The sequence below is a fragment of the Salmo salar genome, chromosome 12 (assembly GCF_965601325.2).
Source record: "Salmo salar chromosome 12, fSalSal1, whole genome shotgun sequence".
Lineage (NCBI taxonomy): Eukaryota > Metazoa > Chordata > Actinopteri > Salmoniformes > Salmonidae > Salmo > Salmo salar.
In genome coordinates, this window is record NC_138302.1 from 98287398 (window position 1) to 98310518 (window position 23121).

General features: G+C 42.0%; 1 protein-coding gene across 2 annotated transcripts in view; it reads left to right on the top strand.

Annotated features, from left to right (window-relative positions):
- LOC106566196 (acid-sensing ion channel 1) overlaps positions 1–21570 on the top strand; it is a 383890-nt gene extending 362320 nt beyond the window's left edge. The window contains exons 7-11 of one of the 2 annotated variants that reach the window (XM_045691956.2): positions 263–416; positions 9775–9866; positions 16191–16270; positions 17777–17878; positions 18575–21563. In XM_045691956.2, coding sequence (XP_045547912.1) covers positions 263–416; positions 9775–9866; positions 16191–16270; positions 17777–17878; positions 18575–18670 — 524 coding nt within the window. In that variant the 3' untranslated portion in view covers positions 18671–21563. Of the gene's footprint in view, positions 1–262; positions 417–9774; positions 9867–16190; positions 16271–17776; positions 17879–18574 lie in introns of both variants that reach the window. The other variant, XM_014134070.3, reaches the window with a different exon arrangement.
- Positions 21571–23121: the final 1551 nt, after the last annotated feature.

Consider the following 23121-nt stretch of genomic DNA (forward strand, 5'->3'; position numbering starts at 1 on the left):
TCCATCACTTGATCTTTGGTTATGCTATTCTATTTTATTCTGTTCTATTCTATTCTATTCTATTTTATTCTGTTCTATTCTATTCTGTTCTATTCTATTCTATTCTGTACTATTCTATGCTATTCTATTCTGTTCTATTCTATGCTATTCTATTCTGTTCTATTCTGTGGTATTCTGTTCTATTCTATGCTATTCTATTCTGTTCTATGCTATTCTATTCTGTTCTATTCTATGCTATTCTATTCTATTCTTGTGTCCTTAGACTTCCTGGTGGAGAGGGATAATGACTACTGTGTGTGTGAGACGCCCTGCAACATGACACGCTTTGGAAAAGAGATGTCGTTCGTCAAGATTCCCAGTAAGGCCTCAGCCAAGTACCTGGCCAAGAAGTACAACAAGACAGAGCAATACATTGCGTAAGTGTACCTGTCTGCTCCTTATCTATCTGTCAGGTGTGGAAGTTTACCTGTCTGTTCCTTATCTATCTGTCAGGTGTGGAAGTGTACCTGTCTGTTCCTTATCTATCTGTCAGGTGTGGAAGTGTACCTGTCTGTTCCTTATCTATCTGTCAGGTGTGGAAGTGTACCTGTCTGCTCCTTATCTATCTGTCAGGTGTGGAAGTGTACCTGTCTGCTCCTTATCTATCTGTCAGGTGTGGAAGTGTACCTGTCTGTTCCTTATCTATCTGTCAGGTGTGGAAGTGTACCTGTCTGTTCCTTATCTATCTGTCAGGTGTGGAAGTGTACCTGTCTGTTCCTTATCTATCTGTCAGGTGTGGAAGTGTACCTGTCTGTTCCTTATCTATCTGTCAGGTGTGGAAGTGTACCTGTCTGCTCCTTATCTATCTGTCAGGTGTGGAAGTGTACCTGTCTGTTCCTTATCTATCTGTCAGGTGTGGAAGTGTACCTGTCTGTTCCTTATCTATCTGTCAGGTGTGGAAGTGTACCTGTCTGCTCCTTATCTATCTGTCAAGTGTGGAAGTGTACCTGTCTGCTCCTTATCTATCTGTCAGGTGTGGAAGTGTACCTGTCTGTTCCTTATCTATCTGTCAGGTGTGGAAGTGTACCTGTCTACTCCTTATCTATCTGTCAGGTGTGGAAGTGTACCTGTCTGTTCCTTATCTATCTGTCAGGTGTGGAAGTGTACCTGTCTGTTCCTTATCTATCTGTCAGGTGTGGAAGTGTACCTGTCTGTTCCTTATCTATCTGTCAGGTGTGGAAGTGTACCTGTCTGCTCCTTATCTATCTGTCAGGTGTGGAAGTGTACCTGTCTGTTCCTTATCTATCTGTCAGGTGTGGAAGTGTACCTGTCTGTTCCTTATCTATCTGTCAGGTGTGGAAGTGTACCTGTCTGCTCCTTATCTATCTGTCAAGTGTGGAAGTGTACCTGTCTGCTCCTTATCTATCTGTCAGGTGTGGAAGTGTACCTGTCTGTTCCTTATCTATCTGTCAGGTGTGGAAGTGTACCTGTCTACTCCTTATCTATCTGTCAAGTGTGGAAGTGTACCTGTCTGCTCCTTATCTATCTGTCAGGTGTGGAAGTGTACCTGTCTGCTCCTTATCTATCTGTCAGGTGTGGAAGTGTACCTGTCTGCTCCTTATCTATCTGTCAAGTGTGGAAGTGTAAAGGAAAGACAATATGAAGAATCATGTAGCACTCCCTGTATGTTGATTTCTTGTGAAAGGTTAAAGTTGTATTGCGAAAAGGATAACCATGAAGTCTTTAGACATAGTCACCATGACAGTCGGTGATATAAGATGACATGTTTCTTATTTAAAGGTTAACGACAACAAACAGACAAAACAGCAGATCTATTAGAGAGTTATTCTGTTCCCTGAGACAAATTCATCATAGACATCATCTAAATTCTCAGTGGATAGAAAAGGGATCTTTCTCATCCTCCCGTCTGTTTAGAGATCAGATTGGAATGAATTTGCATAAATAAATATGTCTTGAGAGAGAGAGAGAGAGAGAGAGAGAGAGAGAGAGAGAGAGAGAGAGAGAGAGAGAGAGAGAGAGAGAGAGAGAGAGAGATGCAAAGGGTCAGAAACTTTCCAGTAATTTTCCATGGGAAGTTAAGCCCTGGATTTTGAGGAATTTGGCTTTTATTCATCAAAAAAGTTATTGCACACTAATGAGATCCTATTGAGCCCACACTCCTACACTGTCTGAGCCAAGGACGACATGCTTTCTAGTAAGGGTTGATTACCATACTGGGTGGGGTGAATATATTTCATATGACATTCATTATTTTATGTTAACTAGTAAATAGTAGCCTACAGCAAAGTGTGTTTAAATCATTTCCAACTTCTGCAACAATTTCTGCTAGTTAGTTTTTGCTACCATGTGGGGTTTTAGCTTGCTTGAGCCGGCTAACTGAGGAGTGTTAATTCACCTGTTTCCATACATGTTTAATTTTAAAACATTTATCTTACAAAGGAGTTAATCTAACTATTTATTTGTACATGGAATTGTATTTGTTGTTTTTTTTACAAAAATGTTAAAGTTCCCTCAGCGCTCACAACAAGCAACCTCTGACTAAAGTCCCTCTACTTCTATTGGAGGTGAAAATGATGAATCAGACACCTTATCGATAGCAACAGCTCCTGGTCCTCCTGGAATCAGAATGATTTTTTTTGACTCAATGGAGGAACGTAGTCAGAGAAATGCTGATGAATGTCTTGATCGAGCTGTGTATGCAACTGGGTCACCTCTGATGCTCACAGGCAATGTGTATTGGAAGAGATTTCTGAATGTTTTTCACAATGCATACACAACTCCAACCAGACATGCTTTATCTACTCATTTGCTGGATGCAGAGTTCAACAGAGTTCAAGTGAAGGTCAAGCAAATCATAGAGAAAGCAGACTGTATTGCAATCATCTCTGATGGGTGGTCGAATGTTGGTGGGCAAGGAATAATAAACTACAAAATCTCCGCCCCTCAACCAGTATTCTACAAGAGCACAGACACAAGGGACAACAGACACACCGGTCTCTACATTGCAGATTGGCTGAAGGCAGTCATCGATGACCTTGGACCACAGAAGGTATTTGCACTGGTGCTGCGAACATGAAGGCTGCTTGGTCTAAAGTGGAGGAGTCCTACCCTGACGTTACAGCTCATGCATTGAATCTGCTCCTCAAGGACACCATGGCACTGAAAACAATGGATACACTCTACAACATAACCAAGGAAATGGTTAGGTATGTGAAGGGTCATCAAGTTATAGCAGCAATCTACCTCACCAAGCAAAGTGAGAAGAATAAGAGCACCACATTGAAGCTGCCCAGCAACACCCGTTGGGGTGGTGTTGTCATCATGTTTGACAGTCTCCTGGAGGGGAAGGAGTCTCTCCAAGAAATGTCCATATCACAGTCTGTCAATATGGACAGCCCCATCAAGAGGATCCTCCTGGATGATGTATTTTGGGAGAGAGTGGAAAGCAGCCTGAAACCTACAGCAGTAGCCATTGCACGGATTGAGGTAGACAATGCCATCCTGTCTGATGTTCAGACTCTGTTTGCAGATGTAAGAGAAGAAATCTGTACTGCCCTGCCCACTTCACTGTTGCTCCAAGCAGAGGAAACTGCAGTTCTGAAATACATAAAAAAAATGTGAAGACTTCTTCCTGAAGCCCATACACACCGCAGCGTACATGTTGGACCCCAAGTATGCTGGCAAGAGCATCCTGTCTGGTGCTGAGATCAACAAGGCCTATGGTGTCATCACTACTGTGTCTTGCCACCCTGGCCTGGATGAGGGCAAGGTTCTTGGCAGTCTGGTTAAGTACACTTCCATGAAAGGGCTTTGGGATGGAGATGCAATATGGCAGTCGTGCCAACATATCTCATCAGCCACCTGGTGGAAGGGACTTTGTGGATCTGAGGCTCTTTCCCCTGTTGCCTCCATCATCCTCCAAATCCCACCAACATCAGCCGCCTCAGAGCGCAACTGGTCCTTGTTTGGGAACACACACACCAAAGCACGCAACAGGCTGACCAATACAAGGGTTGAAAAATTGGTGGCCATCCGGTCTATATTTGAGTTTTTTTGAGACTGACAACAAGCCATCCTCAACAAGGTTGGAAAGTGACAGTGAAGATGAGGTCTGATGTTCAAGGGGTGGACATCGAGGTTCAGGGAGAAGACATGGAGGCCTGAGAGGAAGACAACCAAAGCTTGAGTTTCTAGTCTATCATTTTACAGATGAATGTTGAAAACGTTTTTGGGAGATGCAATTGATAATTGGGGATCATTCAATATTCCCTTTCTTTTGTTGTTCAGTGAAATCATCCCATGTGAAGAGTCAACTCATTTAATTCAAGTTCAATTCGTGACATTTTTTCTTTTTTCTATTGGAAGGATTGTGTGTGTGTGTGTGTGGATAGACAGTCAAAACACCAGGTATTTAAACATTTACCTTTTGGTTTATCATCTGGGAACAGCATCAGAGAGAAACAGCTGTATTGTTGATGGAAACTCAGGTGTGGATAGAACTAGAACTGTCCCAAACGACACCCTATTCCCTATGTAGTGGTCTACTATTTAGGGAATATAGTGCAGTTTGACTTGCCTTGCAGTTGGATTCCTGTAATTCGATATAACACTTGTCTACTGGATATTCAGAAACAAAATAATCCACTATGTGCCCCGAGGCCTTAACATACAGCAATCCCTGCTTGATATTCTAAAGACGAGAGATGAGATAGATGAGAGAGAAAGGGAGCGGAAAAGAGAGAGAGAGACAGAGATGAGAGAGAAATTGAGAGGAAGAGAGAGAGAGACAGAGAGAAAGAGAGAGAGACAGAGAGAGAGAGAGAGAGATGAGAGAGAGACAGAGAGAGAGATGAGAGAGAGACAGAGAGAGTGAGAGAGAGAGATGTTTACTATACAATAAATGCCTTCAAATTGATTTGAGAGAGAGAAAATACAATAGGGTGAACTCACAACATTTCCTCTGTATGTATATTCTGTATGTATCCTCTGTATGTATCCTCTGTATGTGTCTTCTGTATGTGTCTTCTGTATGTGTCCTCTGTATGTATCCTCTGTATGTATCCTCTGTATGTGTCTTCTGTATGTGTCCTCTGTATGTATCCTCTGTATGTGTCCTCTGTATGTGTCTTCTGTATGTGTCCTCTGTATGTGTCCTCTGTATGTTTCCTCTGTATGTATCCTCTGTATGTATCCTCTGTATGTGTCCTCTGTATGTATCCTCTGTATGTATCCTCTGTATGTATCCTCTGTATGTGTCTTCTGTATGTGTCCTCTGTATGTATCCTCTGTATGTATCCTCTGTATGTATCCTCTGTATGTGTCCTCTGTATGTATCCTCTGTATGTGTCCTCTGTATGTGTCCTCTGTATGTATCCTAACCAGGTGTCTGGTTAGACTGTAAACTCTCCTTCCAGACTCACATTAAGCATCTCCAATCCAAAATTAAATCTAGATTCCGCTTCCTATTTCGCAACAAAGTGTCCTTCACTCATGCTGCCAAACATACCCTCGTAAAACTGACCATCCTACCGATCCTCGACTTTGGCGATGTCATTTACAAAATAGCCTCCAACACTCTACTCAGCAAATTGGATGCTGTCTATCACAGTGCCATCCGTTTTGTCACCAAAGCCCCATATACTACCCACCACTTGCGACCTGTATGCTCTCGTTGGCTGGCCCTCGCTTCATACTCGTCGCCAAAGCGACTGGCTCCAGGTCATCTACAAGTCTCTGCTAGGAAAAGCCCCGCCTTATCTCAGCTCACTGTTCACCATAGCAGCACCCACCTGTAGCACTGATCATCCACAAAGCCAATTCTTCCTTTGGCCGCCTTTCCTTCGAGTTCTCTGCTGCCAATGACTGGAACGAACTGCAAAAATCCCTGAAGCTGGAGACGCATATCTCCCTCAATAGCTTTAAACACCAGCTGTCAGAGCATCTTACAGATCACTGCACCTGTACATAGCCCATCTGTAAATAGCCCATCCAACTACCTCATCCCCATACTGTATTTATTTATCTTGCTCCTTTGCACCCCAGTATCTCTACTTGCACATTGATCTTCTGCACATCTACCATTCCAGTGTTTAATTGCTATATTGTAATTACTTCACCACCATGGCCTATTTATTGCCTTACCTCCCATATCCTACCTCATTTGCACATACTGTATATAAACTTTTTCTATTGTATTATTGACTGTATGTTTGTTTATTCCATGTGTAACTCTGTGTTGTTGTCTGTGTCACACTGCTTTGCTTTATCTTGGCCAGATCACAATTGTAATTTGTTTTACATTTTAGTCATTTAGCAGACACTCTTATCCAGAGCGACTTACAGTAGTGAAAGCATACATTTTTCTTTACGTACTGGTCCCCCGTGGGAATTGAACCCACAACCCTGGCGTTGCAAACACCATGCCCTACCAACTGAGCCACACGGGGCTCAACTAGCCTACCTGGTTAAATAAAGGTGAAATTTTATTTTTTTAAGAATGTATCCTCTGTATGTTTAGGCTGTATGTATCCTTAGAGTGTATCCTCTGTATGTATCCTTCAATGGCCTGTCCAAGCCAGAAGGAATAAATAAAATAAATAATTGAAGGCAAATGACACACACACACACATACTGCTCTAGAGATAGCCATGGTTATTCTAATATCCGAAACAGATGTTAGTATTTAATTACTTAAGATAGTATTCATTTCTGGGAAGAAAATAAAAAAAACAGGCCTATTTGAATGAAAAGGCTTTGTTAAATAAAATGATCTTGGTGACATTGATACATACAAGGACCATGACTTAAAACCTCTCTAGGGAAGGTGGGACGAAATCGTCCCACCTACGCAACAGCCAGTGTAATCCCGTGGCGCGATATTCAAATACCTTAGAAATGCTATTACTTCAATTTCTCAAACATATGACTATTTTACACCATTTTAAAGACAAGACTCTCGTTAATATAACCACACTGTCGGATTTCAAAAATGCTTTAAAACAAAAGCAAAAAATTAGATTATGTCAGCAGAGTACACAGCCAGAAATAATCACACACCCATTTTTCAAGCTAGCATATAATGTCACATAAACCCAAACCACAGCTAAATGCAGCACTAACCTTTGATAATCTTCATCAGATGACAATCCTAGGACATTATGTTATACAATACATGCATGTTTTGTTCAATCAAGTTCATATTTATATCAAAAAACAGCTTTTTACATTAGCATGTGACGTTCAGAACTAGCATACCCCCCGCAAACTTCCGGTGAATTTACTAAATTACTCACGATAAACGTTCACAAAAAACATAACAATTATTTTAAGAATTATAGATACAGAACTCCTGTATGCACTCGCTATGTCCGATTTTAAAATAGCTTTTCGATGAAAGCACATTTTGCAATATTAAATAGCTAGCCCGGCATCACAGGGCTAGCTATTTAGACACCCACCAAGTTTAGCCCTCACCAAAGTCAGATTTACTATAAGAAAAATGTTATTACCTTTGCTGTTCTTCGTCAGAATGCACTCCCAGGACTTCTACTTCAATAACAAATGTTGGTTTGGTTCAAAATAATCCATAGTTATGTTCAAATATCCTCTGTTTTGTTTGTGCGTTCAAGACACTATCCGAAGTGTAAAGAAGGGTGACGCGCCCGACGCGTTTCGTGACAAAAGATTTCTAAATATTCCATTACTGTACTTTGAAGCATGTCAACCGCTGTTTAAAATCAATTTTTATGCAATTTTTCTCGTAAAAAAGCGATAATATTCCGACCGGGAAACCCTGTTTTGGTACAAAGAGAGAGAAAATAAAAACATGGGGTCGCCTCGTGCACGCGCCTCAGTCTCATTGTCCTCTGATAGACCACTTACCAAAGGCGCTAATGTTTTTCAGCCAGGGGCTGCAAAGACGTCATTCAGCTTTTTCCCGGGTTCTGAGAGCCTATGGGAGCCGTAGGAAGTGTCACGTTACAGCAAAGATCCTAAGTTTTCAATAAAAAGAGTCAAGAAGCCCAAGGAATGGTCAGAGAGGGCACTTCCTGTACAGAATCTTCTCAGGTTTTTGCCTGCCATATGAGTTCTGTTATACTCACAGACACCATTCAAACAGTTTTAGAAACTTTAGGGTGTTTTCTATCCAAAGCCAATAATTATATGCATATTCTAGTTTCTGGGCAGTAGTAATAACCAGATTAAATCGGGTATGTTTTTTATCCGGCCGTGCAAATACTGCCCCCTACCCTCAACAGGTTAATAAAACAGTTTTGTGCCCCATAAAAAAAAAGAATATGTACCGATTGGCGTCAATCAAAACAGCACAATCATCACGGGCTCCGTGTCTAATAAGTGAAGTGGGAGATTTCTAATCAATGCTAAATGAAATTACAATTACGAAATTAAGTAGGCCACGGTGATCAACAAACAGGTAGGCTGTTGTTTAATATAAATGGAGTTGTTGTAGACAAGGACAGGAAGCGCAGCCAAACAGCCTCAATTAGCTAACTTAGCTGGCTAGTGTAGCTAGCTAGATGGCTAACTAACTTAGCTAGCTAGCTTCTTTACATCGATTTGATACAGTCAAGACAGACACTACCGAATGAGATGATAGATAACCTTTTGCAGCAACAAGTTTGTGTACTTTCTCTCTCCCTCCGTGTCAGACACACCGACCCCTGCTCGTCTTGCGCCCCTCCTCCACCCACCTGTGCTAAAACAAGCAGAGTGCACCGCCTCTCCTGAGTAGCGCGAGGAAGTCCCCAGTGAAGTTGAAAAAATAACATGTTTTTCTTTAAAACGTGTATTTCGACTATCCGGATATCCCCCAAAATATTATGATATTATTAGAATAGTGAAATAATTTCAAATGTCCATTCCTAATATGCACCCTCACACACATATACACGCACACACGCACACACACGCACGCACACACACACGCACACACAGACACACACACACACACGCACACACACGCACACACACACACACACACACACACACACACATACACACGCACACACACACACACACACACACACACACACACACACACACACACGCACACACACGCACACACACACACACACACACACACACACACACACATACACGATTGATTTGCTCAACATGAAACATCTGCTCAGTCATCTATCTGAAAAACTGATTGGAAACAGGAAGTGATGCAGGCGATGAGAGGGACAAACAGATTAGAAACAGGAAGTCACGCAGGCGAGGGACAACCAGATTAGAAACAGGAAGTCATGCAAGCATGGAGGGGGACAAACAGATTATAAACAGGAAGTCATGCAGGCATGGAGGGGAACAAACAGATTATAAACAGGAAGTCATGCAGGCGAGGAGGGGGACAAACAGATTATAAACAGGAAATCATGCAGGCGAGGAGGGGAACCAACAGATTCTAAACAGGAAGTCATGCAGGCGAGGATGTGGACAAAGCCTGCCGTGCCAATCAATGTTTGGTGTTTTATGAGGGTATTAAGTGTGAAGTGGACTTGATGACGAGAGGTTTCACTTAAGGGTCCTAGATGCCGTCTCCTGCTGTTGTACCCTTGATCAAGACACTGAACCCCTAAACCCTAAACTGCTCCAAGGGTAGTGCCTGGTGGCTGACCGTGTGCTCTAAGGTCTGAGTGTGTCTTAGAGGGTTAGAATGAAGCACAAAGACAAATAACTGTGTCATTTTACAATAGACAGTAAGTTATCTTCTTCCTCCTCTCTTTCCTTTCTTCCCCTCTTGGTTGACAGTGATAACATCCTGGTCCTGGATATCTTCTTTGAGGCTCTGAACTACGAGACCATCGAGCAGACGAAAGCTTACGAGTTCGCAGGGTTGCTGGGTAAGAAAACGCTTGTCAGCAGTTGTATGGAAATTGAATAACAAAATTGCCAAAACAGTTATTATTACGTTTTAATTAAATTACGATAAACATTTTACAATTACATTCAAGTAATTTATCAGATGCTCTTATCCAGAGCGACTGACAGGAGTGAGTGCATACATTTTAATATTTTTTACGTACTGGTCCGCCTTGGGAATCGAACCCACAACCCTAGCACTGCTACTGAGTTGTGTCCTTATACCTGAATACAAACTTTTTCAATTATGTTTTTGCCCCTGAATAAAAAAAAGTGACTCAATATTACTTAATTTATTGTGGAACCAATGTTTCAGGTTCCAGGAACCCAATGCTTTCTTCAGGAGTGCCCGTGTTCTGTATGTGTCATCATGTTCTGTATGTGTCATCATGTTCTGTATGTGTCATCATGTTCTGTATGTGTCATCATGTTCTGTATGTGTCATCATGTTCTGTATGTGTCATCGTGTTCTGTATGTTTCATCGTGTTCTGTATGTGTCATCATGTTCTGTATGTGTCATCATGTTCTGTATGTGTCATCATGTTCTGTATGTGTCATCATGTTCTGTATGTGTCATCATGTTCTGTATGTTTCATCGTGTTCTGTATGTGTCATCATGTTCTGTATGTTTCATCATGTTCTGTATGTGTCATCATGTTCTGTATGTTTCATCGTGTTCTGTATGTGTCATCATGTTCTGTATGTGTCATCATGTTCTGTATGTGTCATCATGTTCTGTATGTTTCATCATCTGTATCATGTTCTGTATGTGTCATCATCTGTATCATGTTCTGTATGTTTCATCATCTGTATCATGTTCTGTATGTTTCATCATCTGTATCATGTTCTGTATGTTTCATTGTGTGTGTTCTCATCTTGTGTGTCATGTATGTTTCATGTTCCATGTGTTTTCAGGTGATATCAGTAGTCAGATGGGTCTCTCCATGTGTTTTCAGGTGATATTGGTAGTCAGATGGGTCTCTCCATGTGTTTTCAGGTGATATCAGTAGTCAGATGGGTCTCTCCATGTGTTTTCAGGTGATATTGGTAGTCAGATGGGTCTCTCCATGTGTTTTCAGGTGATATTGGTAGTCAGATGGGTCTCTCCATGTGTTTTCAGGTGATATCAGTAGTCAGATGGGTCTCCATGTGTTTTCAGGTGATATTGGTAGTCAGATGGGTCTCTACATGTGTTTTCAGGTGATATCGGTAGTCAGATGGGTCTCTCCATGTGTTTTCAGGTGATATCAGTAGTCAGATGGGTCTCTCCATGTGTTTTCAGGTGATATTGGTAGTCAGATGGGTCTCTCCATGTGTTTTCAGGTGATATTGGTAGTCAGATGGGTCTCTCCATGTGTTTTCAGGTGATATTGGTAGTCAGATGGGTCTCTCCATGTGTTTTCAGGTGATATTGGTAGTCAGATGGGTCTCCATGTGTTTTCAGGTGATATCAGTAGTCAGATGGGTCTCTACATGTGTTTTCAGGTGATATTGGTAGTCAGATGGGTCTCTCCATGTGTTTTCAGGTGATATCAGTAGTCAGATGGGTCTCTCCATGTGTTTTCAGGTGATATCAGTAGTCAGATGGGTCTCTCCATGTGTTTTCAGGTGATATCAGTAGTCAGATGGGTCTCTCCATGTGTTTTCAGGTGATATCGGTAGTCAGATGGGTCTCCATGTGTTTTCAGGTGATATTGGTAGTCAGATGGGTCTCTCCATGTGTTTTCAGGTGATATTGGTAGTCAGATGGGTCTCCATGTGTTTTCAGGTGATATTGGTAGTCAGATGGGTCTCTACATGTGTTTTCAGGTGATATTGGTAGTCAGATGGGTCTCTCCATGTGTTTTCAGGTGATATTGGTAGTCAGATGGGTCTCTCCATGTGTTTTCAGGTGATATCGGTAGTCAGATGGGTCTCTACATGTGTTTTCAGGTGATATTGGTAGTCAGATGGGTCTCTCCATGTGTTTTCAGGTGATATTGGTGGTCAGATGGGTCTCTACATGTGTTTTCAGGTGATATTGGTGGTCAGATGGGTCTCTCCATGTGTTTTCAGGTGATATTGGTAGTCAGATGGGTCTCTCCATGTGTTTTCAGGTGATATTGGTAGTCAGATGGGTCTCCATGTGTTTTCAGGTGATATCGGTAGTCAGATGGGTCTACATGTGTTTTCAGGTGATATCGGTAGTCAGATGGGTCTCTACATGTGTTTTCAGGTGATATCAGTAGTCAGATGGGTCTCTCCATGTGTTTTCAGGTGATATTGGTAGTCAGATGGGTCTCTCCATGTGTTTTCAGGTGATATTGGTAGTCAGATGGGTCTCTCCATGTGTTTTCAGGTGATATTGGTAGTCAGATGGGTCTCTCCATGTGTTTTCAGGTGATATCAGTAGTCAGATGGGTCTCCATGTGTTTTCAGGTGATATCAGTAGTCAGATGGGTCTCCATGTGTTTTCAGGTGATATCGGTAGTCAGATGGGTCTCTCCATGTGTTTTCAGGTGATATCGGTAGTCAGATGGGTCTCTACATGTGTTTTCAGGTGATATTGGTGGTCAGATGGGTCTCTCCATGTGTTTTCAGGTGATATTGGTAGTCAGATGGGTCTCTACATGTGTTTTCAGGTGATATTGGTAGTCAGATGGGTCTCCATGTGTTTTCAGGTGATATTGGTAGTCAGATGGGTCTCTCCATGTGTTTTCAGGTGATATCAGTAGTCAGATGGGTCTCTACATGTGTTTTCAGGTGATATTGGTAGTCAGATGGGTCTCTACATGTGTTTTCAGGTGATATCGGTAGTCAGATGGGTCTCCATGTGTTTTCAGGTGATATTGGTAGTCAGATGGGTCTCTCCATGTGTTTTCAGGTGATATTGGTAGTCAGATGGGTCTCCATGTGTTTTCAGGTGATATTGGTAGTCAGATGGGTCTCTCCATGTGTTTTCAGGTGATATCGGTAGTCAGATGGGTCTCTCCATGTGTTTTCAGGTGATATTGGTAGTCAGATGGGTCTCCATGTGTTTTCAGGTGATATCGGTAGTCAGATGGGTCTCTCCATGTGTTTTCAGGTGATATTGGTAGTCAGATGGGTCTCCATGTGTTTTCAGGTGATATTGGTAGTCAGATGGGTCTCTCCATGTGTTTTCAGGTGATATCGGTAGTCAGATGGGTCTCTCCATGTGTTTTCAGGTGATATTGGTAGTCAGATGGGTCTCTCCATGTGTTTTCAGGTGATATTGGTAGTCAGATGGGTCTCTACATGTGTTTTCAGGTGATATCAGTAGTCAGATGGGTCTCTCCATGTGTTTTCAGGTGATATTGGTAGTCAGATGGGTCTCTCCATGTGTTTTCAGGTGATATCAGTAGTCAGATGGGTCTCTCCATGTGTTTTCAGGTGATATCAGTAGTCAGATGGGTCTCTCCATGTGTTTTCAGGTGATATCAGTAGTCAGATGGGTCTCTCCATGTGTTTTCAGGTGATATCAGTAGTCAGATGGGTCTCCATGTGTTTTCAGGTGATATCAGTAGTCAGATGGGTCTCTCCATGTGTTTTCAGGTGATATCAGTAGTCAGATGGGTCTACATGTGTTTTCAGGTGATATTGGTAGTCAGATGGGTCTCTACATGTGTTTTCAGGTGATATTGGTAGTCAGATGGGTCTCTCCATGTGTTTTCAGGTGATATCAGTAGTCAGATGGGTCTCTACATGTGTTTTCAGGTGATATCAGTAGTCAGATGGGTCTCTCCATGTGTTTTCAGGTGATATTGGTAGTCAGATGGGTCTCTACATGTGTTTTCAGGTGATATTGGTAGTCAGATGGGTCTCTCCATGTGTTTTCAGGTGATATCGGTAGTCAGATGGGTCTCTACATGTGTTTTCAGGTGATATCAGTAGTCAGATGGGTCTCTCCATGTGTTTTCAGGTGATATCGGTAGTCAGATGGGTCTCTCCATGTGTTTTCAGGTGATATCAGTAGTCAGATGGGTCTCTCCATGTGTTTTCAGGTGATATCAGTAGTCAGATGGGTCTCTCCATGTGTTTTCAGGTGATATCAGTAGTCAGATGGGTCTCTCCATGTGTTTTCAGGTGATATCAGTAGTCAGATGGGTCTCCATGTGTTTTCAGGTGATATCAGTAGTCAGATGGGTCTCTCCATGTGTTTTCAGGTGATATCAGTAGTCAGATGGGTCTACATGTGTTTTCAGGTGATATTGGTAGTCAGATGGGTCTCTCCATGTGTTTTCAGGTGATATCAGTAGTCAGATGGGTCTCTACATGTGTTTTCAGGTGATATTGGTAGTCAGATGGGTCTCTCCATGTGTTTTCAGGTGATATCAGTAGTCAGATGGGTCTACATGTGTTTTCAGGTGATATTGGTAGTCAGATGGGTCTCTACATGTGTTTTCAGGTGATATTGGTAGTCAGATGGGTCTCTCCATGTGTTTTCAGGTGATATTGGTAGTCAGATGGGTCTCCATGTGTTTTCAGGTGATATTGGTAGTCAGATGGGTCTCCATGTGTTTTCAGGTGATATTGGTAGTCAGATGGGTCTCTCCATGTGTTTTCAGGTGATATCAGTAGTCAGATGGGTCTCTACATGTGTTTTCAGGTGATATTGGTAGTCAGATGGGTCTCTCCATGTGTTTTCAGGTGATATCGGTAGTCAGATGGGTCTCTCCATGTGTTTTCAGGTGATATCGGTAGTCAGATGGGTCTCTACATGTGTTTTCAGGTGATATCGGTAGTCAGATGGGTCTCCATGTGTTTTCAGGTGATATTGGTAGTCAGATGGGTCTCTCCATGTGTTTTCAGGTGATATTGGTAGTCAGATGGGTCTCTCCATGTGTTTTCAGGTGATATTGGTAGTCAGATGGGTCTCTACATGTGTTTTCAGGTGATATCGGTAGTCAGATGGGTCTCCATGTGTTTTCAGGTGATATCAGTAGTCAGATGGGTCTCTCCATGTGTTTTCAGGTGATATCAGTAGTCAGATGGGTCTCCATGTGTTTTCAGGTGATATCAGTAGTCAGATGGGTCTCTCCATGTGTTTTCAGGTGATATCAGTAGTCAGATGGGTCTCCATGTGTTTTCAGGTGATATTGGTAGTCAGATGGGTCTCTCCATGTGTTTTCAGGTGATATTGGTAGTCAGATGGGTCTCTACATGTGTTTTCAGGTGATATTGGTAGTCAGATGGGTCTCTCCATGTGTTTTCAGGTGATATCAGTAGTCAGATGGGTCTACATGTGTTTTCAGGTGATATTGGTAGTCAGATGGGTCTCTACATGTGTTTTCAGGTGATATTGGTAGTCAGATGGGTCTCTCCATGTGTTTTCAGGTGATATCAGTAGTCAGATGGGTCTCTACATGTGTTTTCAGGTGATATCAGTAGTCAGATGGGTCTCTCCATGTGTTTTCAGGTGATATTGGTAGTCAGATGGGTCTCTACATGTGTTTTCAGGTGATATTGGTAGTCAGATGGGTCTCTCCATGTGTTTTCAGGTGATATCAGTAGTCAGATGGGTCTCTACATGTGTTTTCAGGTGATATTGGTAGTCAGATGGGTCTCTCCATGTGTTTTCAGGTGATATCGGTAGTCAGATGGGTCTCCATGTGTTTTCAGGTGATATTGGTAGTCAGATGGGTCTCCATGTGTTTTCAGGTGATATTGGTAGTCAGATGGGTCTCTCCATGTGTTTTCAGGTGATATCGGTAGTCAGATGGGTCTCCATGTGTTTTCAGGTGATATTGGTAGTCAGATGGGTCTCCATGTGTTTTCAGGTGATATTGGTAGTCAGATGGGTCTCTCCATGTGTTTTCAGGTGATATCAGTAGTCAGATGGGTCTCTCCATGTGTTTTCAGGTGATATCGGTAGTCAGATGGGTCTCTACATGTGTTTTCAGGTGATATTGGTAGTCAGATGGGTCTCCATGTGTTTTCAGGTGATATCAGTAGTCAGATGGGTCTCTACATGTGTTTTCAGGTGATATCGGTAGTCAGATGGGTCTCTCCATGTGTTTTCAGGTGATATCGGTAGTCAGATGGGTCTCTCCATGTGTTTTCAGGTGATATCGGTAGTCAGATGGGTCTCTCCATGTGTTTTCAGGTGATATTGGTAGTCAGATGGGTCTCCATGTGTTTTCAGGTGATATTGGTGGTCAGATGGGTCTCTCCATGTGTTTTCAGGTTATATTGGTGGTCAGATGGGTCTCTCCATGTGTTTTCAGGTGATATTGGTGGTCAGATGGGTCTCCATGTGTTTTCAGGTGATATCGGTAGTCAGATGGGTCTCTCCATGTGTTTTCAGGTGATATTGGTGGTCAGATGGGTCTCTTCATAGGAGCCAGTATCCTCACCATCCTGGAGCTCTTTGACTACCTATATGAGGTAAGCCTTCATTCTATATATGTTGAATGTTTCTATGTTTCCTGTCAGATCTTTCTCCATTCTCGAATCCGGTGTGTCCTGAAAGTTCCCTGAAGACATACTTAGTTCTTTGTTTAAGTCTTGAGGGTTTTTGCATGTATCTAGGCTTCCTAGAGAACGTTTGCCCCCAGATTATTGTAGTTTCACTGTATGTGAATGTCCTTCACACGATGTCCTCAGGGCAATATGTCTAGTGAGTGCTGGACAGCCACAGGCCTTAGAACTAGCCAGCCACAATTAAATAATCCATTTCCACTAGCATCGCTGCATTCTTTAAAAATGTTGCTTAAAAATGTTGCTTAATAACCAGCTAACTGGTTTAAAAACAGTTTGGTGGACACAAATCCCTAGGAAAGTGTAAAATAAGTTACTATCTATAAAACGACCTGTATCCCTTTAAAACCCTAGGAAAGTGTAAAATAAGTTACTAGCTATAAAACGACCTGTATCCCTTTAAAACCCTAGGAAAGTGTCAAATAAGTTACTAGCTATAAAACTACCTGTATCCCTTTAAAACCCTAGGAAAGTGTCAAATAAGTTACTAGCTATAAAACTACCTGTATCCCTTTAAAACCCTAGGAAAGTGTAAAATAAGTTACTAGCTATAAAACTACCTGTATCCCTTTAATACGATCCACCCAACTTAAAATTAGCTTGCAGATTATTCATTTCCAGGTGTCTGAAAGCAGCTCATCTCTCGGGCACCTGCACTGTTGCACCACTGTTGAATACATGAACATTTTAGCCATATTGTATTTGTGATTCAGTCAGGATGCTTCTCTTCCTGTTGATGTTTTATCAGAGTAACAACCTCCATGGGTAGAGTAGCTGTCTGTTCTACAAGGATTTGTTTCAAGATTTTCTCTTTCTGTTTTACAGTTTGTTCATGTCCTGATGATTAATTATATAAAACGTTTCAATTTAAAACAGTTTTCATTTTTTTATTCTTGATGGGAATAAACTGGGATTCTGTAGCTCATCTTATTATTTTATACATTACTGGTAATCATTTATAAATGTATACCATCAGTCTTCTTTGAATTATAGAACTTTCTCATTACAATAGTCATTACGAGAACTTGGGACTAAAATTTCCCATTTGCATTTTTGTCAAAATGATGTTATTGACATTACCCTTGTTCTGTTCAATGTTCTCTACCTATATAGTACTCTAAATACCCCCAATTCACGTTGTTAAGTTCAAAAGAATACAAGATAAAAAAATTGTTGACACCATTCAAACCAAAGAGGGTTCGTAACTTTAAAGACAATTATCCCAGAATCCTCTTTTTTGCAGATAGAACGTTAAAGTCCCAAGCTCTCGATTGGTCTCAATTTGGAATCTAGCATAGGATTTAAAAAGAAAGCCATTACACCAACAGTGAATAGTCAGTTGGCTGCGTTCCAAAAGTGTGGTCCTCTGAGGCACTGCTTCAAAGACCAGCTACTATGTTTGCTTGTATGCAGGTGATCAAGTACAAGCTGTGTCGATGCTCAAATAAGAAACACAAACACAACAACAACAATAACCGGGGAGCAGTTCTGAGTCTGGACGACGTCAAACGCCATGTCAGTAGGCTAAGTATTTTAAATGTCGAGAGAGAGAGAGAGAGAGAGAGAGAGAGAGAGAGAGAGAGAGAGAGAGAGAGAGAGAGAGAGAGTGAGTGAAAGAGAGAGATAGTGAAAGAGAGAGATTGAAAGAGAGAGAGAGAGAGAGAGAGAGAGAGAGAGTGAAAGAGAGAAATAGTGAAATAGAGAGAGATTGAATGAGAGAGAGAGAGAGAGAGAGTGAAAGGAGAGAGAGAGAGTTTGCTGCTTGGAGTTCTTTGGTAATCTTCTCATTCATCCAGTCCAGCCTGTACGTCTCTGCATCTTATCATCTTTCTTCATTGCATCATTACTTTCCTCTCCTCTTTCTTCCCTTCTTCCTGCCCCCAACACATTGACCAAGTAGTGCACTATAAAATGAATAGGGTGATTTTGTAGACTATTTTCTCTTTGGTTTCATTCCCACTATGCTTCCTCCTCTCTCTCCCCCCTCTCGTTCCTCTCTCCCCCTCCTCTCTCTCCCCCCTCTCTCTCCCCTCTCCCTCCCTCCCTCCACTTTCTCCTCCTCCCTCTCTCCCTCCTCTTTTTCATCCTGTCTCTCTTCCTCCTCTCCACCCTCTCTCCTCCTCTCTTCCCCTCTCTCTCCCTCCTCTCCCTCCTCTATCCCTCCTCCCTCTCTCCCTCCTCTCTCTCCTTTCTTCACTTCTCTTCACTCAGGCGCCCTGTGAGAACCTGCGTATACCGGGTACGTATCCTGCCAACATGCTACCTCACCATCCAGCGCAGGGCAACGTCGAAGACTTCACGTGCTGAGCCAAGTACCTGAGCCAATCAGGGAAGGAGGAAGAACCTGGCAGTATGCAACCAAAGTCAACTATACAACAAGAATATCTGACGTGAACACTATATATAAGGGATTGAAATAAAAAACTGATTGTCAATATGGAAACATTTCTTACTATCTGAGAGGAGGTGGAAAATATCAACAATCACAAGAAGTAGAGAAGATGAAGACTATTCCAAACATAAATATCTGTAAATGTTTGTTCTGGAACATTTTGGGGAATTTGGAATCCTAGAAGTGAATCCTGAATGTTCTATGTCTATGTTTGGAATAGAAACAGGAAACAAAGACTCTACTCTTCAAGATCACACTGCAAATATGGCTCTCTCACTCTAAAACAGACAGATATGGGAAATGTAACTAACTACTGTACAGACACAACACTGTACAGACAACATCAACAGAGCCCCATGCCTTTACTCTATACAGTATCAGCAACACTCAGCTGTCACTGAGTATCCTATTGGGATAGTAGTATGGTTGGGATCAATTCCATTTAAATGTAGCCTTTTAACTTCCTGAATTGAATGAATTGAAATGCCATTGACCCCAACCCTGGTCAGTAGAGAAATGTAATGCTTCACTGAACTCCAGTGTAAATGTAGCAGTGTAAATGCTGTTCCTCAGTTCCAGTGGGAATCTCTATGTTGCTGTCTTTCATTTTGAATGTAGCTATCTCTACAATGGGTTAAATCAACTACAACCAAGAGGAGTAGTGAAAACATTTAGGGAGACGATGGTAGAGAGATCTACCGTTTAGAAGAAGAGAAAAAAAAAGTATGGTGAACTTTTCAGGTTTTATCTTTTAAACGCATGCTTCTATATCGTCCTCTGCATGTATTACATTTTGTATTTTGTTTATTTTATTATTATTGCCAAGTTTGCCTCAATGATACAAGTAAAGGAATATGATGCTCCCCTCCTATTCATTGTGTGTGTGTGTGTGTGTGTGTGTGTGTGTGTGTGTGTGTGTGTGTGTGTGTGTGTGTGTGTGTGTGTGTGTGTGTGTGTGTGTGTGTGTGTGTGTGTGTGTGTGTGTGTGTGTGTGTGTGTGTGTGTGACCAGCCTAGCTGTACCTCATCCCATCAATAAGCTTTTTTTTTTTAATTCATCCATGTGGAATGTGCACTATCCCATAATCCCAAATCATGTCTTAGCAACTACGCCGTACGTACTTGTATAGAGACAATTCCACCTGGTCACCTGATCACCTGGTCACCTGATCACCTGATCACCTGGTCACCTGGTCACCTGATCATCTGATCACCTGGTCACCTGATCACCTGATCACCTGGTCACCTGATCACCTGATCATCTGATCACCTGATCACCTGGTCACCTGATCACCTGATCACCTGGCTTAATAGAGGTTCTACAATGGTACACCTATACTATTCTCTGTTCAACACAATGAGAGTAGTAATAGGGGCTACAGGTAGATATATGGATTTAGATAAATAATCATCACAATAACAATCATCATAACAACAACAGATTATTATTATTATATTCATATTTTGAATTTAAAATAATGAGTTATGAGATGTGATCAGCCTATTCATGTACCATATTCCTGGCATAAAGTAGAGGTGTGTGATAGTTTGACTGACATAGGGGGTATATGGGTAGTTTGACTGACATAGGGGTATATGGGTAGTTTGACATAGGGGGTGTGTGGGTAGTTTGACTGACATAAGGGTGTGTGGGTAGTTTGACTGACATAGGGGTGTGTGGGTAGTTTGACTGACATAGGGGTGTGTGGGTAGTTTGACTGACATAGGGGGTGTGTGGGTAGTTTGACTGACATAAGGGTGTGTGGGTAGTTTGACTGACATAGGGGTGTGTGGGTAGTTTGACTGACATAGGGGTGTGTAGGTAGTTTGACTGACATAAGGGTATGTGGGTAGTTTGACTGACATAAGGGTGTGTGGGTAGTTTGACTGACATAGGGGTGTGTGGGTAGTTTGACTGACATAAGGGTGTGTGGGTAGTTTGACTGACATAAGGGTATGTGGGTAGTTTGACTGACATAAGGGTATGTGGGTAGTTTGACTGACATAGGGGGTATGTGGGTAGTTTGACTGACATAGAGGGTATGTGGGTAGTTTGACTGACATAAGGGTATGTGGGTAGTTTGACTGACATAGGGGTATATGGGTAGTTTGACTGACATAGGGGTGTGTGGGTAGTTTGACTGACATAAGGGTATGTGGGTAGTTTGACTGACATAAGGGTATGTGGGTAGTTTGACTGACATAGGGGTGTGTGGGTAGTTTGACTGACATAGGGGTATGTGGGTAGTTTGACTGACATAGGGGTGTGTGGGTAGTTTGACTGACATAGGGGTATGTGGGTAGTTTGACTGACATAAGGGTATGTGGGTAGTTTGACTGACATAAGGGTATGTGGGTAGTTTGACTGACATAGGGGTGTGTGGGTAGTTTGACTGACATAGGGGTATGTGGGTAGTTTGACTGACATAGAGGGTATGTGGGTAGTTTGACTGACATAGGGGTATATGGGTAGTTTGACTGACATAGGGGTATGTGGGTAGTTTGACTGGACTGACATAGGGGTATATGGGTAGTTTGACTGACATAGGTGTATATGGGTAGTTTGACTGGACTGACATAGGGGTGTGTGGGTAGTTTGACTGACAGGGGGTATGTGGGTAGTTTGACTGACATAGGGGTATATGGGTAGTTTGACTGACAGGGGGTGTGTGGGTAGTTTGACTGACATAGGGGTATGTGGGTAGTTTGACTGACATAGGGGTGTGTGGGTAGTTTGACTGACATAGGGGTATGTGGGTAGTTTGACTGACATAGGGGGTATGTGGGTAGTTTGACTGACATAGGGGTATGTGGGTAGTTTGACTGACATAGGGGTATGTGGGTAGTTTGATTGACATAGGGGTGTGTGGGTAGTTTGACTGACATAGGGGGTATGTGGGTAGTTTGACATAGGGGTGTGTGGGTAGTTTGACTGACATAAGGGTATGTGGGTAGTTTGACTGACATAGGGGTATATGGGTAGTTTGACATAGGGGTGTGTGGGTAGTTTGACTGACATAAGGGTATGTGGGTAGTTTGACTGACATAAGGGTATGTGGGTAGTTTGACTGACATAAGGGGTATGTGGGTAGTTTGACTGACATAGGGGGTGTGTGGGTAGTTTGACATAGGGGTATGTGGGTGGTTTGACTGACATAGGGGTATGTGGGTAGTTTGATTGACATAGGGGTGTGTGGGTAGTTTGACTGACATAAGGGTATGTGGGTAGTTTGACTGACATAGGGGGTATGTGGGTAGTTTGACTGACATAAGGGTATGTGGGTAGTTTGACTGACATAGGGGTATATGGGTAGTTTGACATAGGGGTGTGTGGGTAGTTTGACTGACATAAGGGTATGTGGGTAGTTTGACTGACATAGGGGGTATGTGGGTAGTTTGACTGACATAGGGGTATGTAGGTAGTTTGACTGACATAGGGGGTATGTGGGTAGTTTGACTGACATAGGGGGTATGTGGGTAGTTTGACTGACATAGGGGTATGTGGGTAGTTTGACTGACATAGGGGGTATGTGGGTAGTTTGACTGACATAGAGGGTATGTGGGTAGTTTGACATAGGGGGTATGTGGGTAGTTTGACTGACATAGAGGGTATGTGGGTAGTTTGACATAGGGGGTATGTGGGTAGTTTGACTGACATAGAGGGTATGTGGGTAGTTTGAGAAATCTGTTAATTTCAGTCTTGTGATTCTGTGAGGGTTTTGAATTGTTCTGTAACTGTGTTCTAGTTGTTATATCAAAGCACAATTACACCGATATGTAGAGGTGGTGATGTAAAATAAAAAAGTAGATTATGGATATTCTCATATTATCAATCTCATTATTATTATTATTATTATTACTGTATAGACTTTTTAGGTTTGTTTTCTTTACTACAGAATAGGGTTACAAAATTGCAGTAAATTTCCCCAAAATGTCCAGGTGTTTTCAGAAATCCCTGTTGGAAAATTCCCGGTATCAGGAGGTATCTTCAGATTTTCAGAAGACCTGGGAATTTCAAACCCTACTACAGAAACATTTTACAGGCTGTTCTATTTATCTAATAAAACATATTATAATAAAATTCAAATATCATGTTCCACATTTGTTATTTTAATGGAGGTCTCATTTCTCGTGTTTTCTGACTTGTTATGGAAATTATGTTTTCAATATAAGCAGAGGAAGGTTATAGTGTGTGTGCATCCGTGCAGGTGTGAATGCATATAATACCTTGCCAAAGCACATTTGATTGAATCAGACCCATTCTTGAATTGATTTCCACTTTTAGTTGCCCCGTAACTGATTTAAATATGCAACAATTCGTGTAGCTAAAGCATTTGACTTCATTAACTATGTTCATCACATTCTCC